The following is a 23,158-nucleotide window of genomic DNA, read 5'->3' as shown; positions in this document are numbered from 1 at the left end:
TTTCAAAATATCCGGGGAAGTCCCTCAGCAAGCAGAGACCTCTGTCTTGTCTCCGGGTGTTGTTTGTGTTTTCCCAATTGGCCAGCCACTTATCTACTGACAAAATCCTCACGAACTGCCTTGATCAACTAAAAGCTGGCTTAATCCACCCTGCCAATTGTCCTCATTAGTGTCAATTCAACAAAGGGCTGAGGTCTTCCCTGACACCCTTCAGCACTGATGGGGAAAAAGGCAAGGGCTTTCTTGGCAGCTCGGCTGTGGGAAAGAGTTCCCCCTCAAGAACATGTTATCGACTTAGAGAGCCCTCTCCTGCCTACCAGAGCAACCCAGGTGTTAGTGCCTCTCAACCAAATATTAACACTAATTCATCACCCCAATTCACTACCCACCCACGTGGCAGCTGCTAGGCAGCAATTATCCAAATGGATATTAATTGCAGATGATAATTCCCAAGTAGGGATCAGGACTAAAAGCTTTGCACGGAGCAGATTGGGGTGGGGGGGTGTCTAAGGCAGCACTGGAGTAGGACATCAGGGAAACATGTCAGATGAGGCGAGGCTGCTGGGGTCCTGACCCTTCTCATCACACAACAGGTGGAGAGAAGCCAGAGAGTCCCTGGTTGTCGCTCACATACTGAAAGGAAGCCAGTGTGCTGGGGGGGTGGGGGTGGAGGAGGGAGGGAGGTGAAATCCAGCAGGCATTAACAAATATCAGTTCATTGCAGGGCACTGAGAGCCATCTTGGTGTTTAGATCAGAGGCCGCCGCTCTTAACCATGACAGCTGGCCTTGATTCCCCACTCCTTCTCCACATGTAACCTGCTTGGGTCAACCACAGTCCTGCCAGAGCTCTCTCAGCCTCACCTACTTCACAGGGTGGCTATTGTGGGGAGAGGAAGGGTAGGCAATTGTAAGCCTTTTTGAGAATCCGCTGGGTAGTAAAATGTGAGATACAAAACAGAACAGCTCTTCTTTCTTCTAAAGCCAGTTTTGGATCCACATCTTCATCCTGTAGGAAGTAGTATCCAGGTCTAAGTGTCTGGCTATCATACAAACACAGTAGGTTTAAATGCTAGAGATGCATGTAAGCTATATAAGTACATATTGGGGGGAAAGTGTAGTGTGTGAAGCTGTCCCCAATATTTTGAAATAAGTACAATGATGGTTTGATCGGCAGTATTTACACTCAAATGAGAGTGTATGTATTGCTACAGACAAAGCTGGGAGTTGCCCCATGACATTAACAGCAGGTATGCTGAATGTCCCATAGAAATAAAGCCCATCATGAAATGCACCAGGTCAACACTAGGGACCAGGCTGGCACAGCTCTTAGCTAGGTTACCCACAGTCTGTTGTGTCTTAAAGGAGGTGAAATAGAGGTCTACAACACATAAGCACTTAAAAATTTAGTTACGCATTTCCTCAATTTACACTGGTCTCAGTATTTATAAATTCCCAGGCAATTCTGCAAAAGACAAATGGTAGGGGGGTAAGAATTATAGTAATTGTTGTGAGCCGCCACAAGCCAGCTTGTCTGGGAGTGGCGGGATAAAAATGTAAATAAAATATAAAGAAATAAATAATTTATACACAATCTACAGGGAGCAGTGCTAGGTTCGGTTTTGTTTCTTTGCAGGATAGTGTTTTGGCATAGTGGAAATTAATTTTTGCTGCATGTTGGAGAAATAGGCATTCCAATTCTAGATTTTAGAAGTTATATCACCAGTTTTTGAAGAACACCAATTGTGGGATATCTGCGGTGGTTATTGTCATGTTGCCAAGGTGTTTTTATACTGAAGAGATTTATATGGAAGAGACCATCTGGAACATCATTCTTGGAAACAAAATTACGTTCCTTCACTTGATACAGCAGAAGGGAACACTGCAAACAGCTGTGAGAAGAGTCTTTTGACAACATTACAACAAAACATGTTGAATATGTCCATAGAAAATACATTGTATATAAAATTAGAAGTCGAAGTTCACATTTTGGAATGTTTATCTGGTGCAATTGTCTTGCAGCATGTTCAGTTGCCCTTCTATTCTGCAACAGGATGTCCTACAATCTGAAAGCTAATGCATCAGAAGCATAGGCTGGAACACTTCTCCTTGACATGCTAGCTTGCCCCTTATATGAGCAGTGTCGGGATGACAGCTTTGTTGCTTTGCTGGGAAACAAGCCTTCTGTAAGTAAATCTTTGACCTTGCAATTTCTGCTCTCTGACAAAGACCCAGAGGTAACCATTTTAGTTGCCAGAGAATTAATTAGGATGCTTTTATAATATGCTGCCTACCTTGTATTTTATCTTTTATAGTTTATTTAATCATTTTAAGATCTGTTTGGTTATGTAACCCCATGGCCTATTTTATTATTTTGTTGAAATTTGAAACCCTATTTTTATATGTCTTATACATATTTTATGCCAATAAAAGGTTACTGACTGACTGACATGCTAGCTTTCCACAAGCAGAGAAGGAGGTTTTAACTTACTGACATATAAACTGAAGTTGGCCAGAAAGGTTTACATAAAAGATAAAGGAGTGGAAAACAGTAAACCCACCAACTCTTGTCTTGGAACATTTCATCTTGCCTGCAGGCTTGCGTTTGTTGCACTGATCAGTCAGAATTATTACCATTTGACTTCAAATTCAAAAACAAATAACGAGAGATGCTTACTTTTCACATTTATTTTACAGACTCTGTACTTCTTTATCAGAGATATACAACCCAAAAGTATACACGGCTCTATGCAGAGATGTCACCTTGATCATTCTGAAGTGGGAGGTGCAACCCTTGCTTTGTCCCAGCTCTTACCACCACCACCAGGCCCTGCAGTGGTGAGCATCCAGGGATGACTTACTACCTCTATTGTTCTTTTTCCTACAAGGATTTTGTCAGTGGAATGGTCTTGAAAATTCATTCATACAGTTTTCCTTAAGAACTCCAGCCAATTTTTTCTTTCACCGTGAACAATTTACAAAGAGAAATAAAATCAGTATCTTGGTGGGCCTGACAATTGCAAAACAGTGAAGAGGTGTCAAAGCACCTCCTTGAAGTTCCCTTTAAGGCAGTTGACAGTCAAATCAGTTGAGGGACAGAAGCATCATCAAGTATACAGCTGCTCCTCCTCTCCCCCTATTTTGGGGGTGGGGCGCAAGGAGGCAGAAGGAAAGAGGGCGAAGGAAGATAAAGTGCAACCAGAAACCTCATCACAGTACGAGACAAGGAACTCATAACAGGTAGCTGGACCCATCTTCAGCCTGGATCTTCGACAGTGTCCTCCAGTGTCAGGCTCATTCATTAAGGAGGGACCAGGTGGAGGGCCAGTGTTAAAAGGATAGAAGCAGAGATGGATGCATGAGAGTGGAAATCTGGTTGAGAACAATTTTATCTCAACAGATAAATAGATAGAACTGCTGTCAGCAAGCCTCTCAGGAGTCATGGGACCTCTTAGGACTTCAGTGGAGTCTGCTCAGTCAGGTTACGCACATCTTCAAGGAACTGCCTGGGTGTCAGGATGTGGGATGAGCCTGTGCAGCCAAAGAAGAAGGGGAAAAATGCAGGATTATGCTAGGTACCTGTCAAAGCACGTGTGCTTAGGTGATCCACTGCCAGATCCACGGAAACCTCTGCAGTAGGTCACACAGACTGATCCTCTCTGCCCATAGCCACCAAAGTCACTTTCACTAGCCACTTCTCACACAGTGGGCCACTGTGGACATGTCCAAGACAACTGGCTCATGCCCACAACCTTTTAGGAAGGCTGTAGCAAGTAAATTTCTTCTGTGAGTTCCAACACAGTCTGGTACAAGTTTTAATTCAACAATATTAGGGCACATAAGGGATGTGGCAATACCTAACTAAGTTAGGTCAAGATAGTTGATACACGAGATCTAAACAGCTTGGTCAGAAACAAGCAGTGGACACTTTAAGCCAATCTTTCCCTCCACAGCAAAAGAATTACCCCAGGCCAGATTTGCTTGGCAGGTGTACTCTACAACCCTTTGTAGAAAGTTTTGGTACACTCCCAGATAACCTGTTGGAACACACAGCCTGACATTAGTGGCATGCATTTCAGTCACTGGCTGAGGGACATCCTCTTCTTCCTATGACAATGACATGCCCCGACACATACAGCAATACTTCTTCTTCTTCTTTTTCCTTGATGAGCACTCTAAGTGTCCCTGACACTCCTAAATAGTATGGAAAACACAAGTATGAAGTATGGAAAAACAAGGCAAAGGCTGATAGTGCAAAATAGGTAAAATTATTTTATTACTCAGTTATTATTACTCAGTTAAACAAAAAACTACCGCACAAAAATTCCCATTGCTCTTTGCCCCCAAAAAGACTTTTTTCAGGGAAATCTGAGACATGAAATGCAACAGTAACATCACCGAGTTCATACAATTATGGTTAAAATAACACAAAATGTATTATATATTGAAGGTTAAAATCCCACCCTAAAATACAGAGGACCGCTAGAGCTTATTATAGCTTTGAGTTTGTGTGTAAGAGAACTCCTTGAAAAAAACAACAACAAAAAACCAAGCTAAGAATTTAAGCTGGCAGCTGGCTAAGTACTGAAAATAATTATATTTGTTTTGTTTTTTGGCAAGGCATTCTATTACATGCAATCTCAAGGTTACAACAAGTTCTAGCAGTTCTGTGTATTATAGGGTGAGGTTTTAAACTTCTTAATACTTGATGTGTGATTTTAATCATAATTGTATAAACTAAATAATGTTACTGTTGTATTACACATTGCAGATTCCCCCGAAGAAGGCTTTTTGAGTGTGAAATGTGCTGGGAATTTTTTGGGATAGTTTTAAAAAAACTGAGAAATAAAATAATGTTACCGATTTTGCAAACAGCAAAAGAGGGGAAACAAACTCAACCCAATATCCTCCAATTTATGTCAAAAGGGTCAAGCTACAAAAAAACAAACAAAATATTTATTATGTAGCATGCACATATAAAATTAGGATTCTGAATGTACAATTTACAAACTTTCCCAGTGGACATATTTGTCCCATGAACCCCATAAAACCAGTTGCATTTCAGCTTCTACAGCCTTCCTCAGTGTTGACAAATACATGAAATATACACAACACACATTCAGAGAGTATTCTACATTTTTCATAATCAGGTGTTAAGGCCATGAGCTCTTCCTCATGACGCCTGTACTCACAAAACTTTGATTTGGCATGGAATTTCCAATAGCTCTGGAAGAGTGTGACATCAACCAACAGCTTTGTTGTTGTTCTTGTTGTTAGGTGCGAAGTCGTGTCCGACCTATCGCAACCCCATGGACAATGATCCTCCAATAGCTAGTCGAGTTATTTATCTACTTTGCACCATTAGCCTTGGCCTTGTTTTTCCACACTTAGTGACTGGTGCAGCTCTTTTTCTTCTTCCAATCCCAAAGAGTGAACATTGCCTTAGTCACGCCTACTGCTGGCACACTCACCAATCAGCACCTCCCACTTGCCATCGGTGGCCTCTGTGACTTCGTAGGCACAGCGCATCTCTGACATGGTAACTCCTCCTATCACATAGATAATGAGGCGGGGTCCTGTCCGGTACTCAGTCGCTGTCTTGGTCTTGTGCCAGTGACCAAAACGGGCACTATGGAAAAGAGGTGCACATGTGCATTAGGGAGCAGCTACAAGAAAACGGATAGCTAGAAACAGTTCAGATAGACACTATTTTCTTCCATGCTGGACTGGCTGCTCCCCGTAAGACAGGCTCCACCATGAGTTCAATCTTGCACAGATTGTTCCAGTGTCCTTTTACTTCAGACAATGGCTTTCAATGTAGTACTAAGAAGTTGGAGGTGCATATATGCAAATCTGAGTAAAACAACATTAACCTCCCCCAACAAAAGAAGAAGAGCTGGAGGCTTTTGTACTTGACTTTTTACCACCCAAAGGAGCCTCAAAGTGGCCTACAATCACCTATCCTTCCTCTCCTCTCAACAGATAACTTGTGAGGTGGGTGAGGTTGAGAGAGAACTGTGACTGGCCCAAGGTCACCCAGCTGGCTAAGTGTGGATTCAAACCCAGATCTCCTGATTAGAGGCCACCTATCTTAACCACTATGACAAGCTGGTTCTCAGGGAAGGGAAGTATAATAGCAGCAGTTGGAGGAAAGAGCCTTCATATCTGCAGGTGTAGATCTATTGCTCTGGAGCTCCGTTTTTACTCTAAGAGGACATTGAACACCAACATCCAAACTATACAAATGGTGCCGCTTTTGCTCACCTCACAGCAGCTTGAGAGCAAGGGCCTGGGGCAGGGCAAGAGACATAAGGCCACACCTTCTTGTCTAGCTTGTCTTCGATGGCATCCTGCAGGAACACAGAGCACAGATTTATTTATTTCATTTATATACCACCCTCCCTTGTCGCTCAGGGCGGTTTACAGAGAACATGAACTGCCTAATAGAAGATAATATAAGTTCAGTAATTATATCATTAAAATTGAGGCAACAACAACTGTAACCATAACATAAGAACATTTTTCCCCCACAGGTAACATTATGACCATAACTCTGCAGAGTGGGTGTATCTGAGTGGGAGGGGGTTCTGAGGGCCCAAATAGATGTTGTTACTGACCTCAACCAAATGCCTGGCAAAAGAGCTCTGTTTTTCAGGCCCTGTGGAGCTCCGACAGGGCCCTGATCTCTTCTGGGAGCTCATTCCACCAGGTGGGGGCCAGGACAGAGAATGACCTGGCCCTGGTTGAGGTCAAATGTGCTTTCTTGGGCTCAGCTTTCCATTTGGCTGGAAACTATAAATAAGGCTCCACAGTGCATTGCATCATCCAATGTGACTTCAAAAAGAGGCCAAGCCATTCAGCAGACTGGAGAAGAAAAGGCAAGGGTCAACTCAGCTGTTGAGCAGCACAGAAAGGAACATAAGGCAGATCATACAAGACTGTATAGCCAGTTGATTCACTGTCCATTCCAAGACTCTGGGGCAGAAGTATCCTTGCTCTCCTTCCTCAAAGCATGATTCACAGATCAGCCTCTAGGAGATGGGATCATTGCTACACAACTCCCCACTCACCGGCACGCCCACTGGCTCTATGAACAAGCCTACACTATGTGGCAACAGAGTAATGCTTTATAATAGGGACTTGCAGGCTAATCCTGTCCCATTGACATTTTACGGCAGGAGCTTAACATTTCATGCAGCCCTTCTCACAAAGATCCACGGAACTGGCTGGGAGGTGGGCAGATGAGAGGGCTCCCCTGAGTGGATTAACTATTGGACTGAAGCTGGGTCAGCTGCCTGCTGCAAATACTCAAGAGGCCGGTGTCAGAACTGTAGATGAGGAAACACAGTCCAGACCAGCAAGGGTGGCTGAAGCATTCCATCTCCCGTGACGCCGACTGGCCATGGCACAAGCTAAATCGGAGCATACCTAAAAGTGTCACCCATGAGAAAACACCCAAAACAAGGCAATCCCAGAGAACAGAGGAAAAGGAGACCGCAGGGACTCGGCAAAATGTAATCCACGTTGTTTGAATGGACCAAGGAAGGGCAATGCAAGGGTTCCTGTGACTCCACTGTAGGTAAGCTGGCCCTGCAGTCTCCTCCTTAAAGCACTTGCATATTTTTGTAGGAAAGGGGATCAAATGCTTAGCTTCAATGCATTTTATACATGTTACCCATGTCCCCTGGAAGTTATGGGTCCAGGAACTCATATGGGAAAGTTGTAAACGAGGCCTGCAGACTAAGTTCTGATTAACTAGACACAGCCATTCACTGGGCCAAAAGATAGATCCATAATCAAACTAGCCAAGGCACCTATGAAAATATCTTGTTTTATGAATGTTTGGGATCTAATATGTGATTGTCCAGTAGGTAACCACTGGCAAAAAAACATAATTTGAATGGGAGTTGTGTTAAGACGTCACACTGGTGCTAGCAAGGACTAAAATTTTGCTTAAGCCCTTTCTTCACATGTGTATTTGAACATTAGCTCATCTTGGACTGATGTGGCCAGAGCACATGAAAGAGTCAGTGGCAGGAAGATGGCATAACTTGATCTTTTGACCTGCTTACCGAAAGCAATAACAATTCTGTTTTCTGCTCTGCCTAAGAAGTAAAGGCACAAATGTGGTTGTCGGTTTCTTCCTGGCTATCGCTGAGAAGCTCCAATCTAATCATATCCTCTGCCACTGAAATGACCTTTCAGACGTTCACATCAATGCCACTGAGTGAGGTAAAGTAACATGTTTCATACAACATCACACTATTGCTAGAATACTGGCCTACTGTGTTTAACGAACAAGTTTTGATCCATAAATCTAATCGATACTGTGCATGGTTTGTCACAATCCCATCACTATCCTGAAAAGTACCTGGAGGCAAAGGGCAGCACAGTGCAATACCTCACTAAACACACACATGCAAGCTGCTTTAGGGTACAATGATCACCTCCCACTCTGTTGCCCAAACCTGAGCAACTAATTTCCTAAAGATCGTGGGATGCTCAGACTGGGAAGGAGAAAGACAGGAGTTCTTCCTGTGCTCCTGGTTCTGTGCTACAGAGCCTAAACAAGAACAGAAAATGTTGTTTTCCATGCTACACCAGTGCTCTTTGGGCCTCATCACGTCTCATCTTGGCACCAATGTTCTGAGCCAGACTATTACAGCCAACCCTCTCTTATAAAGCTAGCGGTAGATGTTCTCAGCAGTGAACCCCTGAAGTCCCATGAAAAGTCAGGCCAAGATAATCTCTTCCTCCCTGAACCTCCCTTCCCTTCTGGGTCCCTGCTCACCTCCATAATGTCCTTAAGAATGGGGGTCCATCGAGAGAGCTGGTAGGTAGATTCCAACCTCACTTTCCTCACAGGTTTCATTTGTCCACTGTCCTGTGAGGAGAGAATCAGTAATGAGTCAGCAACACTGGAAGGAGTGTGGCAGAGCCGAGCTGAAGAACAGGAAAGAAATGGAGTAGGAATGCAAAGAGATTGATGGCTTACCTAACTGGATCCAGGTGTTCTGGCCAAAGAGAGGTGCAAGAAAGAAAAAGAACACAGAACAGACTGAGCAAAGAGATAGACTAGCAGACGCAGAAGAAAAAGAGCAGCTGTTTTTTTGTACCATGCTTTTTACTATCAGAAGGAGTCTCAAAGCAGCTTACAATTGCCTACCCTTCCACTCCATACAACAGATACCCTGTGAGGTAGGTGGGTCTGAGAGCTCTGAGAGGAACTGTGACTGGCCCAAGGTCACCCAGCTGGCTGCATGTGGAGGAGGAGGAGGGGGAAATCAAAGCTGGTTCTCCAGATTAGAGGCTGTTGCTCTCAACCACTACACTAGGCTGGCTCTCAAGGTATAAGGGTAACTGCATCTCTCCCTCGGGGGAATCCCCCCTTCACCAGAAAACCCAGATGTTCTTTCTCCTCCCTGTCATATTTCCAGTATTCTCCATGGCCCCCGATTCACACAGGTGTTTCTATAAAAGTTTTGTGACCCAGCTCTTATTCCTCAGAAAGCCTTGACATGCAGATTAAATACCTCTGGCATGATGGGGGCACCCAGGCAGTGCATATTGTAGAGGACGTCTCTCTCTTGCTGTATGTTGGCATGCTGGATGAGCTTCAAAAGGTTCTCTTCATTGATGCCTAAGCCAAGGGAATACAGATCATCAACAACAGTACTCAAGGACTCTGTACCTCATAGAATCATAGAATCATAGAGTTGGAAGGGGCCATACAGGCCATTTAGTCCAACCCCCTGCTCAACGCAGGATTAGCCCTAAGCATCCTAAAACATCCAATAAAAGTGTGTATCCAACCTTTGCTTGAAGACTGCCAGTGAGGGGGAGCTGACCACCTCCTTAGGCAGCCTATTCCACTGCTGAACTACTCTGACAGTGAAAATTTTTTTCCTGATATCTAGCCTATATCGTTGTACTTGAAGTTTAAACCCATTACTGCGTGTCCTCTCCTCTGCAGCCAACTGAAACAGCATCCTGCCCTCCTCCAAGTGACAACCTTTCAAATACTTAAAGAGGGCTATCATGTCCCCTCTCAACCTCCTTTTCTCCAGGCTGAACATTCCCAAGTCCCTCAACCTATCTTCATAGGGCTTGGTCCCTTGGCCCCAGATCATCTTCGTCGCTCTCCTCTGTACCCTTTCAATTTTATCTACGTCCTTCTTGAAGTGAGGCCTCCAGAACTGCACACAGTACTCCAAGTGTGGTCTGACCAGTGCCGTATACAATGGGACTATGACATCTTGTGATTTTGATGTGATGCCTCTGTTGATACAGCCCAAATTGGCATTTGCCTTTTTTACCGCTGCATCACACTGCCTGCTCATGTTTAGTTTACAATCCACAAGTACCCCAAGGTCTCGTTCACACACAGTGTTACCTAGAAGCGTATCCCCCATCCAGTAGGCATGCTTTTCATTTTTCTGACCCAGATGCAGAACTTTACACTTATCTTTATTAAATTGCATCTTGTTCTCATTTGCCCATTTTTCCATTGTGTTCAGATCTCGTTGAATTCTGTCTCTATCTTCCGGAGTATTTGTCAGGCCTCCCTTGAGTCACTGGAGTATGGGGGCACTTTCTGCTCTTCACCCCCAAGCCTGGTTCCCCCTCCCACTATAAATATGTTGTACACAAATACCCAAAACAGAAAATATATTGGTGGACTTAGGAAGAATTACAGGATCCTGTGTTGGGAAGGTAGCATCCCTAAGGTCCCCAAAATACTCCTGAGCCTAACTCAGACAACTGGGACGCACAAGCCAGATTGGTATATTTTTGCAGAGGGCAAACAAAAGGATGCATGAAATCCACTCCCCTGTTCCTAAACTTCAGCCCCTATAGTTGTTTGAAGGGAAGAAAGTGAACAGGGAATACCATTCTGGAGTAAGACGCAGAGCAGGATAATGCGAATTTTGTCAAACGCAGACACACTGGGATCCAGGACAACGGGAACAATATTCTTCATAGGATTTTTGACCTTCTCTCCATTCACATCAGTACCTGTGGCTAGGTCCTAGGAAACAGGAATTCCCCCTATTTCATTTGCTTTAAAGTTCAACAGTGTTGCAACAGAGCAAGAATCTCACCTTCCAAGATAAGAGCAGAGTATTAAGCAAGAGCAGCAGATGGTTTGCATTTACTTTGTGTATGCCTGCCCTGGGTACCGAAAGAGCCTTCTAAATTTTCAGAACTTCTCCACTGCTCCTGGTGGTTGTTTAACATGGGTTTATTCTCAAGGAGTCGTCATCTACCATGCATGACAGACCAGTTTGTTCATAAACCTTGGTTAGTCTACTACTTGCCTCCTTTCCCACCTCAGAAATCATCACTGGATCTGAGCCACTGTTCCCTGGCATTGTTAGCCTGCTGATACTATGTTTGCCACCTGTTTGCAGTCAGTCCACTGCAATAAATTTATGAGAAGAGAATGGGAGTGGGGACGTGATAAGCTGAGACTCCCCCTCCTCTTCTCTCCATCTGTTTCACAAAAGTCCTGAACCTCTAAACTCTGTAAAAGATAGACATTTAGCAAACCAGCCCTTGCTGTTTTGTTGGCTTTTGCATTTCCCCTTAGGTGTGGCTGTAATCCCTGGAGTGCATCCCCTCCAGATGAGCTGTCCTTGGCAGTTGCTTTGCAGAAGCTGCTTTCACACACACTGGATGATGCACTTCAGCATCCAATGCAAGCTACTGCTGTTTTGAAAGGGAACTATCCAAAGTTGCGAAAGTAGACTTAGTGTGTACAGGAGGTTAAGAATACTGACACCACTGAACAAACTGAGATTTCTTGTATTTAGATACCGTGACAAGCCACAGTCAGTACGAACTGCAGCTAGCAAGCTGCAAGTAGTGGTTCAGAATCTCAGTTTTGCACCCACCAAGCCACCATGGGAAGCCTGCCTTCAGACACCGCCTTACACCAGACATCAGCCAAACTATGGCCTTGTCTCCAAGTGGCCTCTTTAACATGCTCACCTGCTCCACACCGCAGAGCTTCTCCACAGTGCCCTTAAAGCTATTCATACAGTCCTCTGCCAGGTGCAAATGTGTGGAATACTGCAGGACAGAGAAGTAGGGTGCAAGGTGAGGTCAGTTAATCAGTCACAGTCTCAAGCTATCCTCCCCTCTTCCTTCACAGGTAAACTATCTGCTTGTGGGGGTAACAGACCCACTGAACAGCCAATAGTGGCAAAGCTGGATTTGGCAGCTGGCCTGATATAGGGAGAATCTCCCTGGAAGCTTGCCCGTACAGGGAAAACCCCACCATGTGCCTGAAGACACACAAGTCAAGAGATAAGGCAGGGGCCTTGAGCTAATTGGATGAGTGTTTATCAAACTATGCACAGAGTGATTAAATAGATAATGATCTAATTTGGGTGTGTTATTCGGTCTGTATAAAAATCTGTACCATGTGGCTTGGGGTAAACGCTGGATTTTAGGCAGTGTCACCCATCTTTAATGCTGCAACACTTAAAATGATATCTTGAAAGAATTCTCTGGCCTGGTGTGGATAACTGGCCCTTTTCCACAATGGGTAAAAACGAACCTGAACTCCCTAGTGTGGGCATATCAGGATCAGTGATGCTTGCAAGCAAAATAGTGCTAGAGGTCAGAGGTCCTGTGGGATTATTTATTTATTAGTCTTATAGGCCACTGCTCCCAGGCCAGATGGCTTGCGGCGGCTCACAACAATCTAACTATTAAAATCCCCCTCCTACCAGTTATTACAATACGTTGCCAGTTTACATGGATGAAACTGTGCAGCCGGAATGGAGGGGGACAGCGAGACGGGATATCACAGCTTGCCAACGTACTGTTGCTCTTATTGAAGTAGGGATCCCCCCTGAGAGATCCCCCCTCCAGACTGCTGCCCTTCACAACAGTTAGCCTTTTCAGGAGCCATGCCACAGAACAGCAGGCAGTCCTTTCCAAACCACCTCAATAAGGGTAGAAATTGCTTCTCTCGCTGCTGCATTCCCACATTCAGCTCAGAAAAGCATGATCAAGCCCCAGTTTCTTGACCACTTTACCTTATGAAGCTCTTTCTGATATTGGGGCATCTTCTTCAGGATCTGTGATAAGTCCTTAATATTGGCCTGGGAGAGAAACAGAAAATGCAGTAAATACAACAGATATTACCCCAAAAGCAGTTAAGAATAGGAGATTTCAGATCACCAGCTTTTAATATCTTAAATGATGTGAGGTCAGAAGCATCTATCTCGATGCTTGCACCAGCTCAAGATTGCTGGAACATCTGGAAACACTCAAGATGCTCCATGAAATTGAAGACAGGACTTCAAGCAACCAAAGTCTCTATCTTACAGTGTCAGGTCAGCTACTTCAACAGCGTGTTTGCCTGAGGGCTAAAACACACATTTTGCATGGCACAAGTTGAATCATGGGTACCTTAGCCACACATTCATGCCAGGATTACTCTTTAAAACCAGGAAGCTCGCTTACCCACCCTGGCAGGGACGCAACTTACCATCACGTCCCAGGCCAGGAATTTGGGTGTGATCATTGACGCCTCCCTGACCTTGGAGGCGCAGGTCAAAAAAGTAGCCGGCCAGGCATTTTTCCACTTGCGCCAGGCCTGACTACTAGCGCCCTGCCTGTCCCCCGAACACTTAGCCACAGTGATCCATGCAATGATCACCTCCAGAATAGATTTCTGTAACTCGCTCTATGCGGGCCTTCCCTTGTCCTTGATCTGGAAGCTCCAGCTAGTGCAAAATGCAGCTGCTAGGGTCCTCACTGACACACCTTGGAGGGCCCACATCCAGCCAGTGCTGAGGCAGCTGGGGTTTTTTGTACCCGGCTTTTCACAGCCCAAAGGAGTCTCAAAGTGGCTTAGGATTGCCTACCCTTCCCTATCCTCACAACGGATGCCTTCTGTGGTAGGTGAGGCTAAGGGAGCTCTGAGGGAACTGTGATTGGCCCAAGGTCATCCAGCTGGCTGTCTTCGGAGGTGGAGTGGGACTCAAACCCAGTTCACCAAATTAGGGGATGCCCCTCTTAACCACTACACCAAGTTTAGGCCTTGTCACATAAGTTGACTGGTAAAACATTGCTTGGGAACTACATGTAAGCCCTTCTGGAATTCCATGGAAGAATAATAATAAACAGATACAGGCCTGGCAGCATTACCTTGTCTGTGGTGAGTCTCTTGCTCTCACAAAAGGTACGTAGGAGCTCAGTCACTTTCCTGTGGAAGGAAGTTACATCAGGAAGAGCTAGAGCCCAACAGGGATGGGGCTCAGTCTCTGCAATAAAGGACAGAGTTCCATGTGACTCCCAGCGGCTCACAAGATATCAGTGCCAGAAGAGGCAGGGGATGCTGCCTTCTTTTAAGCCTGACCTTTAACTGAAGAAGCCCCAGTAAGTGGAGCTGCAGCTACAGAAAAGGCCAACTCAGATGCACCTAAGACTTCAGTGTGTGTGTAAAGGGGCAAATGCTCACTTGGACACATCCGCAATGTGCATGTGGCGTAGCTGCACCCACAGGTCATCATCCTCATCCAGAAGTACCACTTTTTCCCGTGCGTCACTGATGCCCGTAGATTCGTATCTGAAGGATAAGAGAAGCCAAAAAAGAGGGGGAAAGCCAGACCATCAATACATAGACACCTGCTGTTCCAGTATGATGGCAGCCCTCTCCTTCATATACTCTCCCTGTTACGCTTCCCTTCAAGTCTCTCACCTGTAAGTGTCCTGCTCAATGTTAAGCAGGTCATACGCCATAGCCTGGAAGGTAAGTTCATGCAGAAGAGGCGACACTACATCGTAGCTCCGATCCACAATCAGGAGCTGAGAGCGAGATTTGTCGGGGCCCTGAGAAGAGTGAAAAAGAAGAAGAGTTGGATTTAATACCTCACTTTTCACTACCAGAAGTCTCAAAGTGACTTACAATCACCTTTCCTTCTTCTTTTCACAACAGATACCCTGTAAGGCAGGTGGGGCTGAGAGCTCTGACAGAAATGCTGTGAGAACAACTCTAACAGAATTGTGACTAGCCAAAGCTCACCCAGCTGGCTGCATGTTAGAGGAGTGGGGAAACAAACCTGGCTCTCTAGATTGGAGGCCGCCGCTCTTAACTACTACACCAAGGAGAAGGGGATGCTAGCCTGTCTCTCACTCTTGTACAACTTTATACGCTGATAGGACTGCTTCATCCTCAGCAAGTGCTGTGAGGCAAAATATCCAATTTCTCCTAAAGGGTTTCTTCTAATGGGTTTATGCTATCTTGCAACTGGGCCCCTATGCCTACATGACCCTTCTTCAATGCCAGAGTTAGGAGTGTGGTAACAGGGTCTTCTTGAGAACCTGGGGGAATCAGGAGTGATGACATCATCTTCTAAAGGGTTCCAGTGAGAATGTGTTCTGATTGGATTGTTACCATCACCTGATGCCAGCTGTCTCAGGATTATAATTGAACTAACAGTCTGAATGAAGGAGGCTAACTTTGGGGATATTTGGCAAGGTGAGGCCTGGACTAAGACATGCTTGCATTGTAGCGCGTGGCCACACAGAGAACGCTGAGGCCTTTTGCAGCTTTAAGACTGTGCCATCTAAGGCAAGGTATAAAAGTGTTAGTAAAAGTTAGCTTTTCTTGTTTTCTTCTGCTGGGAGACGTTAGAGTGTTATGTTGCCTAGAAACCAAAAAACAATTTCAGAAAGTATTTAATAAATTTCATGTATTTTCACAAGGGACTGGTTTCTTGTGTACACTATCCTGGGAACCCATGGAGACTCTTTGACTCCTTGGACTCCTTGACCAGTGCTCTGAACCGTCTTGTGAATGTCAGTCATAGCAAAAACAAAAGCAAGGAGATGAACTTCAGTTGTCTCTTTCCTCCCCTGCCCTCGTGCCACAACTAGGCTGCTTCATTCATTACCAATTTTGTGCACTCTCTCCAACATGCAGGAACACAATCAGAGATGCAGTTATTCAAATGGACAAAATCTCTTTCCATTTGACAGCATGCAAATCCTATTAATACAGAGATGACTCAGTGACTTAGGCCATGTTTGGCTGCACAAACCACAGAGGAAAGAGCTAGTTGCTGGTTGCCTGCTCTTTGACATCAATTTACAGAAGCTGCTTTGCTAAGGGGAACCCTCGCTGTTAGCCTTTATAGGAGACCCACTGCTGGCCAGCATGTCCCTTGGCCGAGGCTAACATCAAAGTCCTGGAGCAGTCACAGTGTCAAAGATGGGCAGTGGGGAGGGGGACACGATGCACTGGCAGTTGGCAAACGGTCCAGTTCCTGAAACCTTTTAGTCCATAAAAAGAACAGCAGTAGATTGCTCCCCTCCCCATGCAACTCCCATGCTACTGTTTACATTAGGCTTTTTCAATCATTGCACTAAGCCACAATTTCCAAGTCATATGCAAAACAGGCGAGAATAAGAAAGAAGTCACACATTAGTGGCTTGTGCATGGAGAGTAATGCATCTTTCAGCCAGCAGGAAGCAGTGCAAATACAGCAGTATCTTGTGGAAACAAATGCTATTCTCAGGTGAAACAGGAACTCTTGTAGCCCTTGACAGATGAATTAAAAAACAACAACAACAACCCACCCACAGCAGTAGGTAGGACGTTTTGATTCCTTGGATGATAGCGGCCTGATTACATCCCTTTTCAGGCAAAGGTGTCCTGGCAGCTCTGGAAAGAGCACTCTTTGTAATCAGTCCTAGCTAGTGAAGTGTGGAGAGAAGCATTTCAAACAGCGAGCCACATATTCTCTTTCAGAGAACATTTTGGGAGATTAATGGAAAGTTGGCTTTGTTGGAAGTGGGTATGGTAAATAATAGTGGCTGCTTGGTAATTGTTGATTAGAACATTATTTTGTAATTGCAACCTGGTAAGCCCATCTTGAATCCTCACAGAAAGGCAGACGGCTCACAAACCTCCCATGGACCACCTAGTTTATCCCTTACTGTTAATTTTAAATTCAGCCCAGCTTACTAAGGGATGCAGTGGGGAACTTTGAAGAGCACATTTTCCAGCAGGTAATGGTCACATTTGCAAGACATGTTTTCCCATGAGTTTAGAGAGATTTCTTCTACCTCTGAGAAGGCGACATTCCTTCTATCTCTGGAAGGCTGCAGTTACTTCCCTAACCTGATTTGGGCAACGCAGAGATTCTTATTACCATGTAAATGAGTTCTGGAACCATGTTCTGTTAGTGTAATAGAGATTGTGCTAGCTGGCGGATAAATCTACTCTCCTTTGTTCCATTAGTGTGTTGTTATCATGAACAATTGCAGTCCACCAAGCTTTGTTGCTGGCCTAGAAAGTTTGCTTTTATGCCACACGTATACATAATGTACACCATCCTCACATACCAATGCATGAATGTGCAAAGGGTTGTATATTTCATGGGGGGGAGAGGGGGAATCTGTACAATGAAGAAGACAACAGAGAGGTAAACGTTCTGCTTGCATGAGTTTTAGTCAAACAGCAGTGATTAGGAATTTGATCGCATTCCTTCAGAGCAGCAGTCCTGCAGAGACAAACATTGTTCTCACTTTTCCTACTTTAATTCTTTGGACTCTGATAAGTTTTATGCATATGTGGGATAAATGTACTTTCAATGCACCTTAGAAGCAGATTTTCCTGTCTCACACAGGGAAATCTAACTAAAAGCACAGTGAAAGTGCATTATTCAATGTATGTAGAATGATCTTAGAAAATTCCAGCATTGCTCACCTCTCCCATGGTGGGGCTGTCAGCTTTGAAGGCATTCAGCTTGGCCAACACTGCATGGGCCAACAGACAGCAGTCTTCCGAGCCACTACAACAAAGGAACAGGAGGCTATGCTTAGCACCCGCACTTCACCATCAGACATGTAGAAATGGCAACACAAATGCCACAGTGAGACAAAGGAGGGTTTTGCCTTTTGAGGAACTTGGCCCAGCTCCCCCTAGGATCATTTAAAGCAGCCTGGATTTCATCTTCAATTCCCACAGCACTGTAGCCACTTGGTTCTGCATCACAACTCTATCTATGAATTCAGACCAAGATAATAACTGGCCAAAGTTACTTGATGAGCTAGATGGTCAAATGGGGATTTGAAACTGGATCTCCAAGTTCTAAGATGATACGAACTATCTACAACTATCTACATCTACTATCTAAGATGATACGAACTATCTTGTTTACTCTAAGCAAGAATCTAGATTTACTTAATGCTGAAATACAGAGAGTATCTTTTCAGGCCATGTTATGGTTAGTTGGAAGACTTCTTGTCCACCCCCCCCCCCCAACTGCTCCACTCAGCAAATGGCCCATTTCACCTTTCTTGATTCCCAGATCAAAGGCCAAGGACAAGCACTTTCTTGTTGCCAATTACCCGCCCATGCCCTCTCCTCCACATCTGGCAGCACCGCTGTACTAACTTTCTGTAGCGAATTGAAGGGTACTCCTTCAGAGTATCGCACAATGTGGCAATTTGTTCTGCCATCCTCTCCAGTTGATTGTTCTTGTCTTCTCTGCAGTAGGGACTAAAGAGATTGTGGAAACTCTGAGGATTGTCCAGGGAGTATACCTGGAGGGAGAGAAAAGGATCAGAAGACAGGGGCGGTGCATCGGCCCAAGTGAGGGAGGCACCCTGAACTCACAGGGCTCAAGCAATGCTTTTTCACTGGAAGCGGCCAAAGAAAAATCATACGGGAGCCCATTTCATTGAAAATCTTTTTGTATTAAAAGGAGGTCATACAAGCTTAGCCACTGGAACGTTCAGAAGTCCATTTCTTAAGGAACAACTGCCACAAAACAAACTGCATATTTCTGCAAAGAGTCCTCTGGAGGGCAGTATTCTCACTCATGCCATCCCGCTGTCAACAGGGCATGTCCCGCATGCTGTATGTTAAATCCACTTTCCAGGAGCTTTCTTACTGAGGACATGATGCCATCAGCATAAGGACAAGCACTAATGGTTATTTGTGAACGCTGGATATGTAGCACTTTAAACCATTAAGGCCTGTCACATTCTTGGCTCAGCGAAGGCTGTAATTTATCTATTATGTTCCCTGGCTTTTCCTCGTTCTGCATAAGTCTCCAGCTAGCATTATCACCTCAAGCTCTTTGGGACTGCCATTCATCACACTCTCCAGCACATTCTGATTGCTTGCTGGAGGTGTTAAGAGCAGGATTAAGGCCTAGCAGCTGCAAGGCAGTTTGATGAAAGGATTGCCAGGCAAAAGCGGAGAAGGGCCATGGAGAACTGCTGAACCACAGCTAGCTTTTGCCGTAAAATTTCAAACTCCTTCATTCTCTGTACTGAAATCCTGGCTACTCTCAGAGTTCTGCAACCACATACACTAAATATGACAATAACTAAGTTACGGATCACTTTATACAGAAAAATTGTATTTGTGATCCCATGCATGGGAAGCAGGGTACCTTGGATAATGGGAAATGTAGCACTGCTCCCCTGACCCGGATAGCCCAGGCTGGACTGATCTTGTCAGATCTCAGAAGCTAAGCAGGATCGGCCTCTGGCTGGTATTTGGATGGGAAACCTCCATGGGATTCCAGGGCCCTGGCAAATCACCCCTGGATGTCTCTTGCCCTAAAAACCCCATGGGGTTGCCATATGTCAGCTGTCACTTGGAAGCAAAAGCAACAGACAAGCATGCATGCAAAGAGACAGAGTCTAGGGCAGAGGAAGGTGAGTCTGGTTAGTTTTGTGTGTGTGTGTGTTGAATGGGGGGAGGTCTGCATATACTGGCCTGGCCCTTGAGCTTCTGACAAGCAGCTCTGGCAGTAACCTTTTGAACCAAGAGTTTAGCTTTAACCGGAGATGGTAAAAAGTACTGAACCTCAGCTGCATCAATCATTTGCTCTTTTATTGACAGTCTTGAATTTTAGTGAGTGTCTGTGCAATTTATAAGAGCTCACCTCCAGCTGTGACTTCTGGTGAGGAAGAGTAAAGGGGCCTGAGCAGGCTGAACTTGATCTAGTTCATATCCACATATTTAGTGCTCTTCTTTGTGGCCCCATTTTCTTGCCTTACTTAATCTGCAATTGAGTGTCTTTTCTAGTACATTACCAATTGTGCTTTAATGAAGCAGTTAATTAAGATCAGTGAAACCCTTGTATCTGTTTCTCTCTACGGGGTTGATAAAGGGGCCCAGATTACAAAGAAGGATGTCCTGACTGGCTATGGAGACCGGATAGTATTGTCAATGAGGAGGCGAAGAGTTCCAAGTTTGGGGTTGTTCTGCTCATCTTCTCACACAGCCATTACAGAGAACCCCCAACTCTTTAGAGTCCATTTAGAGGAAATAGAAGGCCTGTATTCACACAGCTGTGCTTTGCTTGGCCCTCTCCTCACCTGTGACTCATAGGGGAGGAAAGCAACATTGATCTCCTTAAGAGTTTTAATGGCTTTGATGATTCGAGACTTGCCCAGTTCATTAAAGAGGTCCTCTGGGCAGGCTGAAAGAGAATAAGAGGAGGTTGGTGTTATCCCTGGTTCTCCAAAAAAAAAATGCTCTCCTTCCCACTCATTTTAGTTTACTGCACAATAAAACTATAGAAGAAGAAGAGAAGAGATGGTTTTTATACCCTGATTTTTACTGCTCGAAGGTGTCTCAAAGAGGCTTACAATCGCCTTCCCTTCTTCTCCCCATAACAGACGCCCTGTGAGGTAGGTGAGGCTGAAAGAGCTCTGACAGAAATGCTCAGTCAGAACAGCTTCTAACAGGGTGGTGACAAGCCCAAGGTCACCCAGAGGGTTGTATGTGGAGGAGCAGGGAATCAAACCCGGTTCGCCAGATTAGAATTCGGTGCTCTTAACCACTATACCACACTGGCTAGTCATATGCCCACAGTAACAATACCCCCAAATGGGTGTCAAAGCTTCCTACTTTACATGTGACCTCAGCAATTACAGCTCACACTAAATACAAAGGTTTTGTACAGATAATCTGGAAAAAGCTTCAATGAGCTTCTACGGAAGCAACAACAAACTAAAAATGCTGTTACTGGAGGAGAAATGTCCTCTTCTCAGTGAGGCATAATAGCCAGATCTTAGTTTTTTTCATGGCTCAAACACACACAATGGGGGCCCAACATCTACACAATGCTACTGTTGGTGCATAGCCAAAGGCCCATAGTGGGGGGGCATTTTAAGACAAGATGTCCTTCATGTTGCTTAATTACTTCCCCTCACGTGGGGAGTGATGTGGCACACAAGCCAGGCATTCTCAGTGGGAGGAGTCCATGCTGCACACATGGCTCTCCTGTCCCACAATGAGTTCCTCTTGTTATAAACATGTTCTGGGTCTGGGTGCGTTTCCACATGTGTAGCATGTTCGAGTACATGCAAAGCATGTTCCCACATGGCACCACCCCAAGTTAGAAATTCTCCCTCCCTGGCAACCAGTGATTTCAGAAGCACTAGTAAAGGCTCTCTGAACAAGTACAGAGGGAAGAGTTTCCCAGCTACTTCAGCCCTTCTCCTGTGAGTGCGTACTTGAACATTAGTGAGTGATCAAGGTGTGTGAGGAGTTCTCTCACAATCTGTTCTCCCTAACAGGAAAACTTTATTGCTGCACAGTAAACTAGAGCACAAAACGGGGAAAATAGTTACCACCCTTGTTGGATACAGATCTAAGGAAAAGCACAGAAAACATAGCAGTAATATAGAAGAGCTACCTCCAATATCCCCCCCCTCACACACACTGGATGTATGTGAAACAAATGTGTGTCCTGACCCCCACTTGCCTCAGGCAGGGGAATCTGACTCTTGGCATTTGAACAAAGGCTAACAGATGTTTCCAATCTTTTAATCCTTCCTACTTTTGCTGGCAGATTTAGGGAACATGAACCCCAATCTCGTGATCATCACAGAGTGCATACCCCACACATCTCAATTCCCAGATCGTACTTCATAACAGCTCTCTCTCTTGCCCTCCCTGGCAGGCAGAGCACATGGAAACTCTCCTCTGCTCTCTCTGACCTCCTGGTGTGTTTTGTAGTTCACTTCCCTGGGAATGCAAGTGGCGTCCCGGATTGCAAGAACTCCCTGGCGAGTTTAAAGCACCACCAAACACCCCTCACTTCCCAGTTAGCCTTTTTCTGGATGCTTGAGAGCAGCCCTTTAACTTACTGTCAGTGAAGAAGACATGAGCAGCCTTGTAGGAAAAGGTGGGACTGCTTTTGAAGTCATTTATCAGGGCGCGGATGGACTGCAGAGGGGAAAATGGTGAGTTAGTAGCAAGAACAGATGTCCTGGAGATTCTGTCATGACTCCAAATTAGCTCCCATGCACACTTGATCATGCGCAACTTGGGAAGAAACAGAATGTTCCTGTAGGAACTGCCTGGAGCCCACAAGGACCACATGAAGTAGTAACAGCCAACGATGTGTATATTTATGCACATAAATATGCGTGCACCTCCCCCCTGTTCCCATCTCAGTCCTCCCAGTAAATTTGTTCCTTCTCCAGGAATTGGCAGAGAGCCATCCCAGTGGATGCAGTGACTGAGGACCTACCGTCTCGATGGGGCTGAGCAAATAGATGGCTTCCAGGCTGGGGAGGGGCTCTCGGCGTTTGTTAATGTCTTCGATAACTGAAGGAAGCAAATGGGTATCAGGAGCTTGTTTCTGGGGGTGGGTGCAAGAGAAACAAAGGAGCAAAACAACCCCCTTCAGAAAACAGGGGCCCCATGAACATACAGGCCAAAGGCACCAAGATGCCGAGAGAAGCAGACTGTGTTGGGGCCCTGCTAGACAGCAGCGTGAGGATCCAGCTGAGCACATCATTTGTCGGACGGAAGAAGGAGCTAATGTTATGTAGACAAGAAGCAAGGTACCAGCTCCCAAGAACCCACAGAGCACAAAGAACCTTGCTACAGTCACTCACTTGTGATTCCTTCGGCCAGAAGGTCGGACATTTTAAAACAGGATGAGACAATGCGTGTGCTGGGATGATCCATGATGAGTACCTGTAGGAACAAAGAGGCTTTTTTAAACAGGGAAGATCAGAAGCATACAGATGGGTCATGCTGCTTTTGCATAGGGTCAGAAGGCAGAGCACAAATTGTGTCAGCTCCTCCTCTGTTTGCTACACCCCTTCTTTCTGTGCACTAGAATCAGAAGTCCAGGTGTCCTGCCCCAGCCCAAGGCCATT

At 45.2% G+C, this 23,158-nt stretch overlaps 1 protein-coding gene across 2 annotated transcripts in view; it reads right to left on the bottom strand.

Annotated features, from left to right (window-relative positions):
- Positions 1–2,671: 2,671 nt before the first annotated feature.
- The window catches only part of STXBP2 (syntaxin binding protein 2), a 46,485-nt gene continuing 25,998 nt past the window's right edge, over positions 2,672–23,158 (bottom strand). For both annotated transcript variants that reach the window (XM_077327397.1, XM_077327398.1), the window contains exons 3-19: positions 22,892–22,973; positions 22,522–22,598; positions 22,136–22,214; positions 20,357–20,460; positions 18,417–18,565; positions 17,727–17,811; positions 14,715–14,845; positions 14,475–14,582; positions 14,162–14,219; positions 13,045–13,110; positions 11,990–12,070; positions 10,889–11,027; positions 9,532–9,638; positions 8,790–8,882; positions 6,263–6,348; positions 5,470–5,627; positions 2,672–3,529 (exon numbers count right to left, since the gene is read on the bottom strand). In XM_077327397.1, coding sequence (XP_077183512.1) covers positions 3,450–3,529; positions 5,470–5,627; positions 6,263–6,348; positions 8,790–8,882; positions 9,532–9,638; positions 10,889–11,027; positions 11,990–12,070; positions 13,045–13,110; positions 14,162–14,219; positions 14,475–14,582; positions 14,715–14,845; positions 17,727–17,811; positions 18,417–18,565; positions 20,357–20,460; positions 22,136–22,214; positions 22,522–22,598; positions 22,892–22,973 — 1,683 coding nt within the window. In that variant the 3' untranslated portion in view covers positions 2,672–3,449. The remainder of the gene's footprint in view (positions 3,530–5,469; positions 5,628–6,262; positions 6,349–8,789; positions 8,883–9,531; positions 9,639–10,888; positions 11,028–11,989; positions 12,071–13,044; positions 13,111–14,161; positions 14,220–14,474; positions 14,583–14,714; positions 14,846–17,726; positions 17,812–18,416; positions 18,566–20,356; positions 20,461–22,135; positions 22,215–22,521; positions 22,599–22,891; positions 22,974–23,158) is intronic.

The sequence above is a fragment of the Paroedura picta genome, chromosome 3 (assembly GCF_049243985.1).
Source record: "Paroedura picta isolate Pp20150507F chromosome 3, Ppicta_v3.0, whole genome shotgun sequence".
NCBI lineage: Eukaryota > Metazoa > Chordata > Lepidosauria > Squamata > Gekkonidae > Paroedura > Paroedura picta.
Note: the sequence above shows the minus strand (reverse complement) of the source record. Positions and strands in the feature narration are given on the sequence as shown.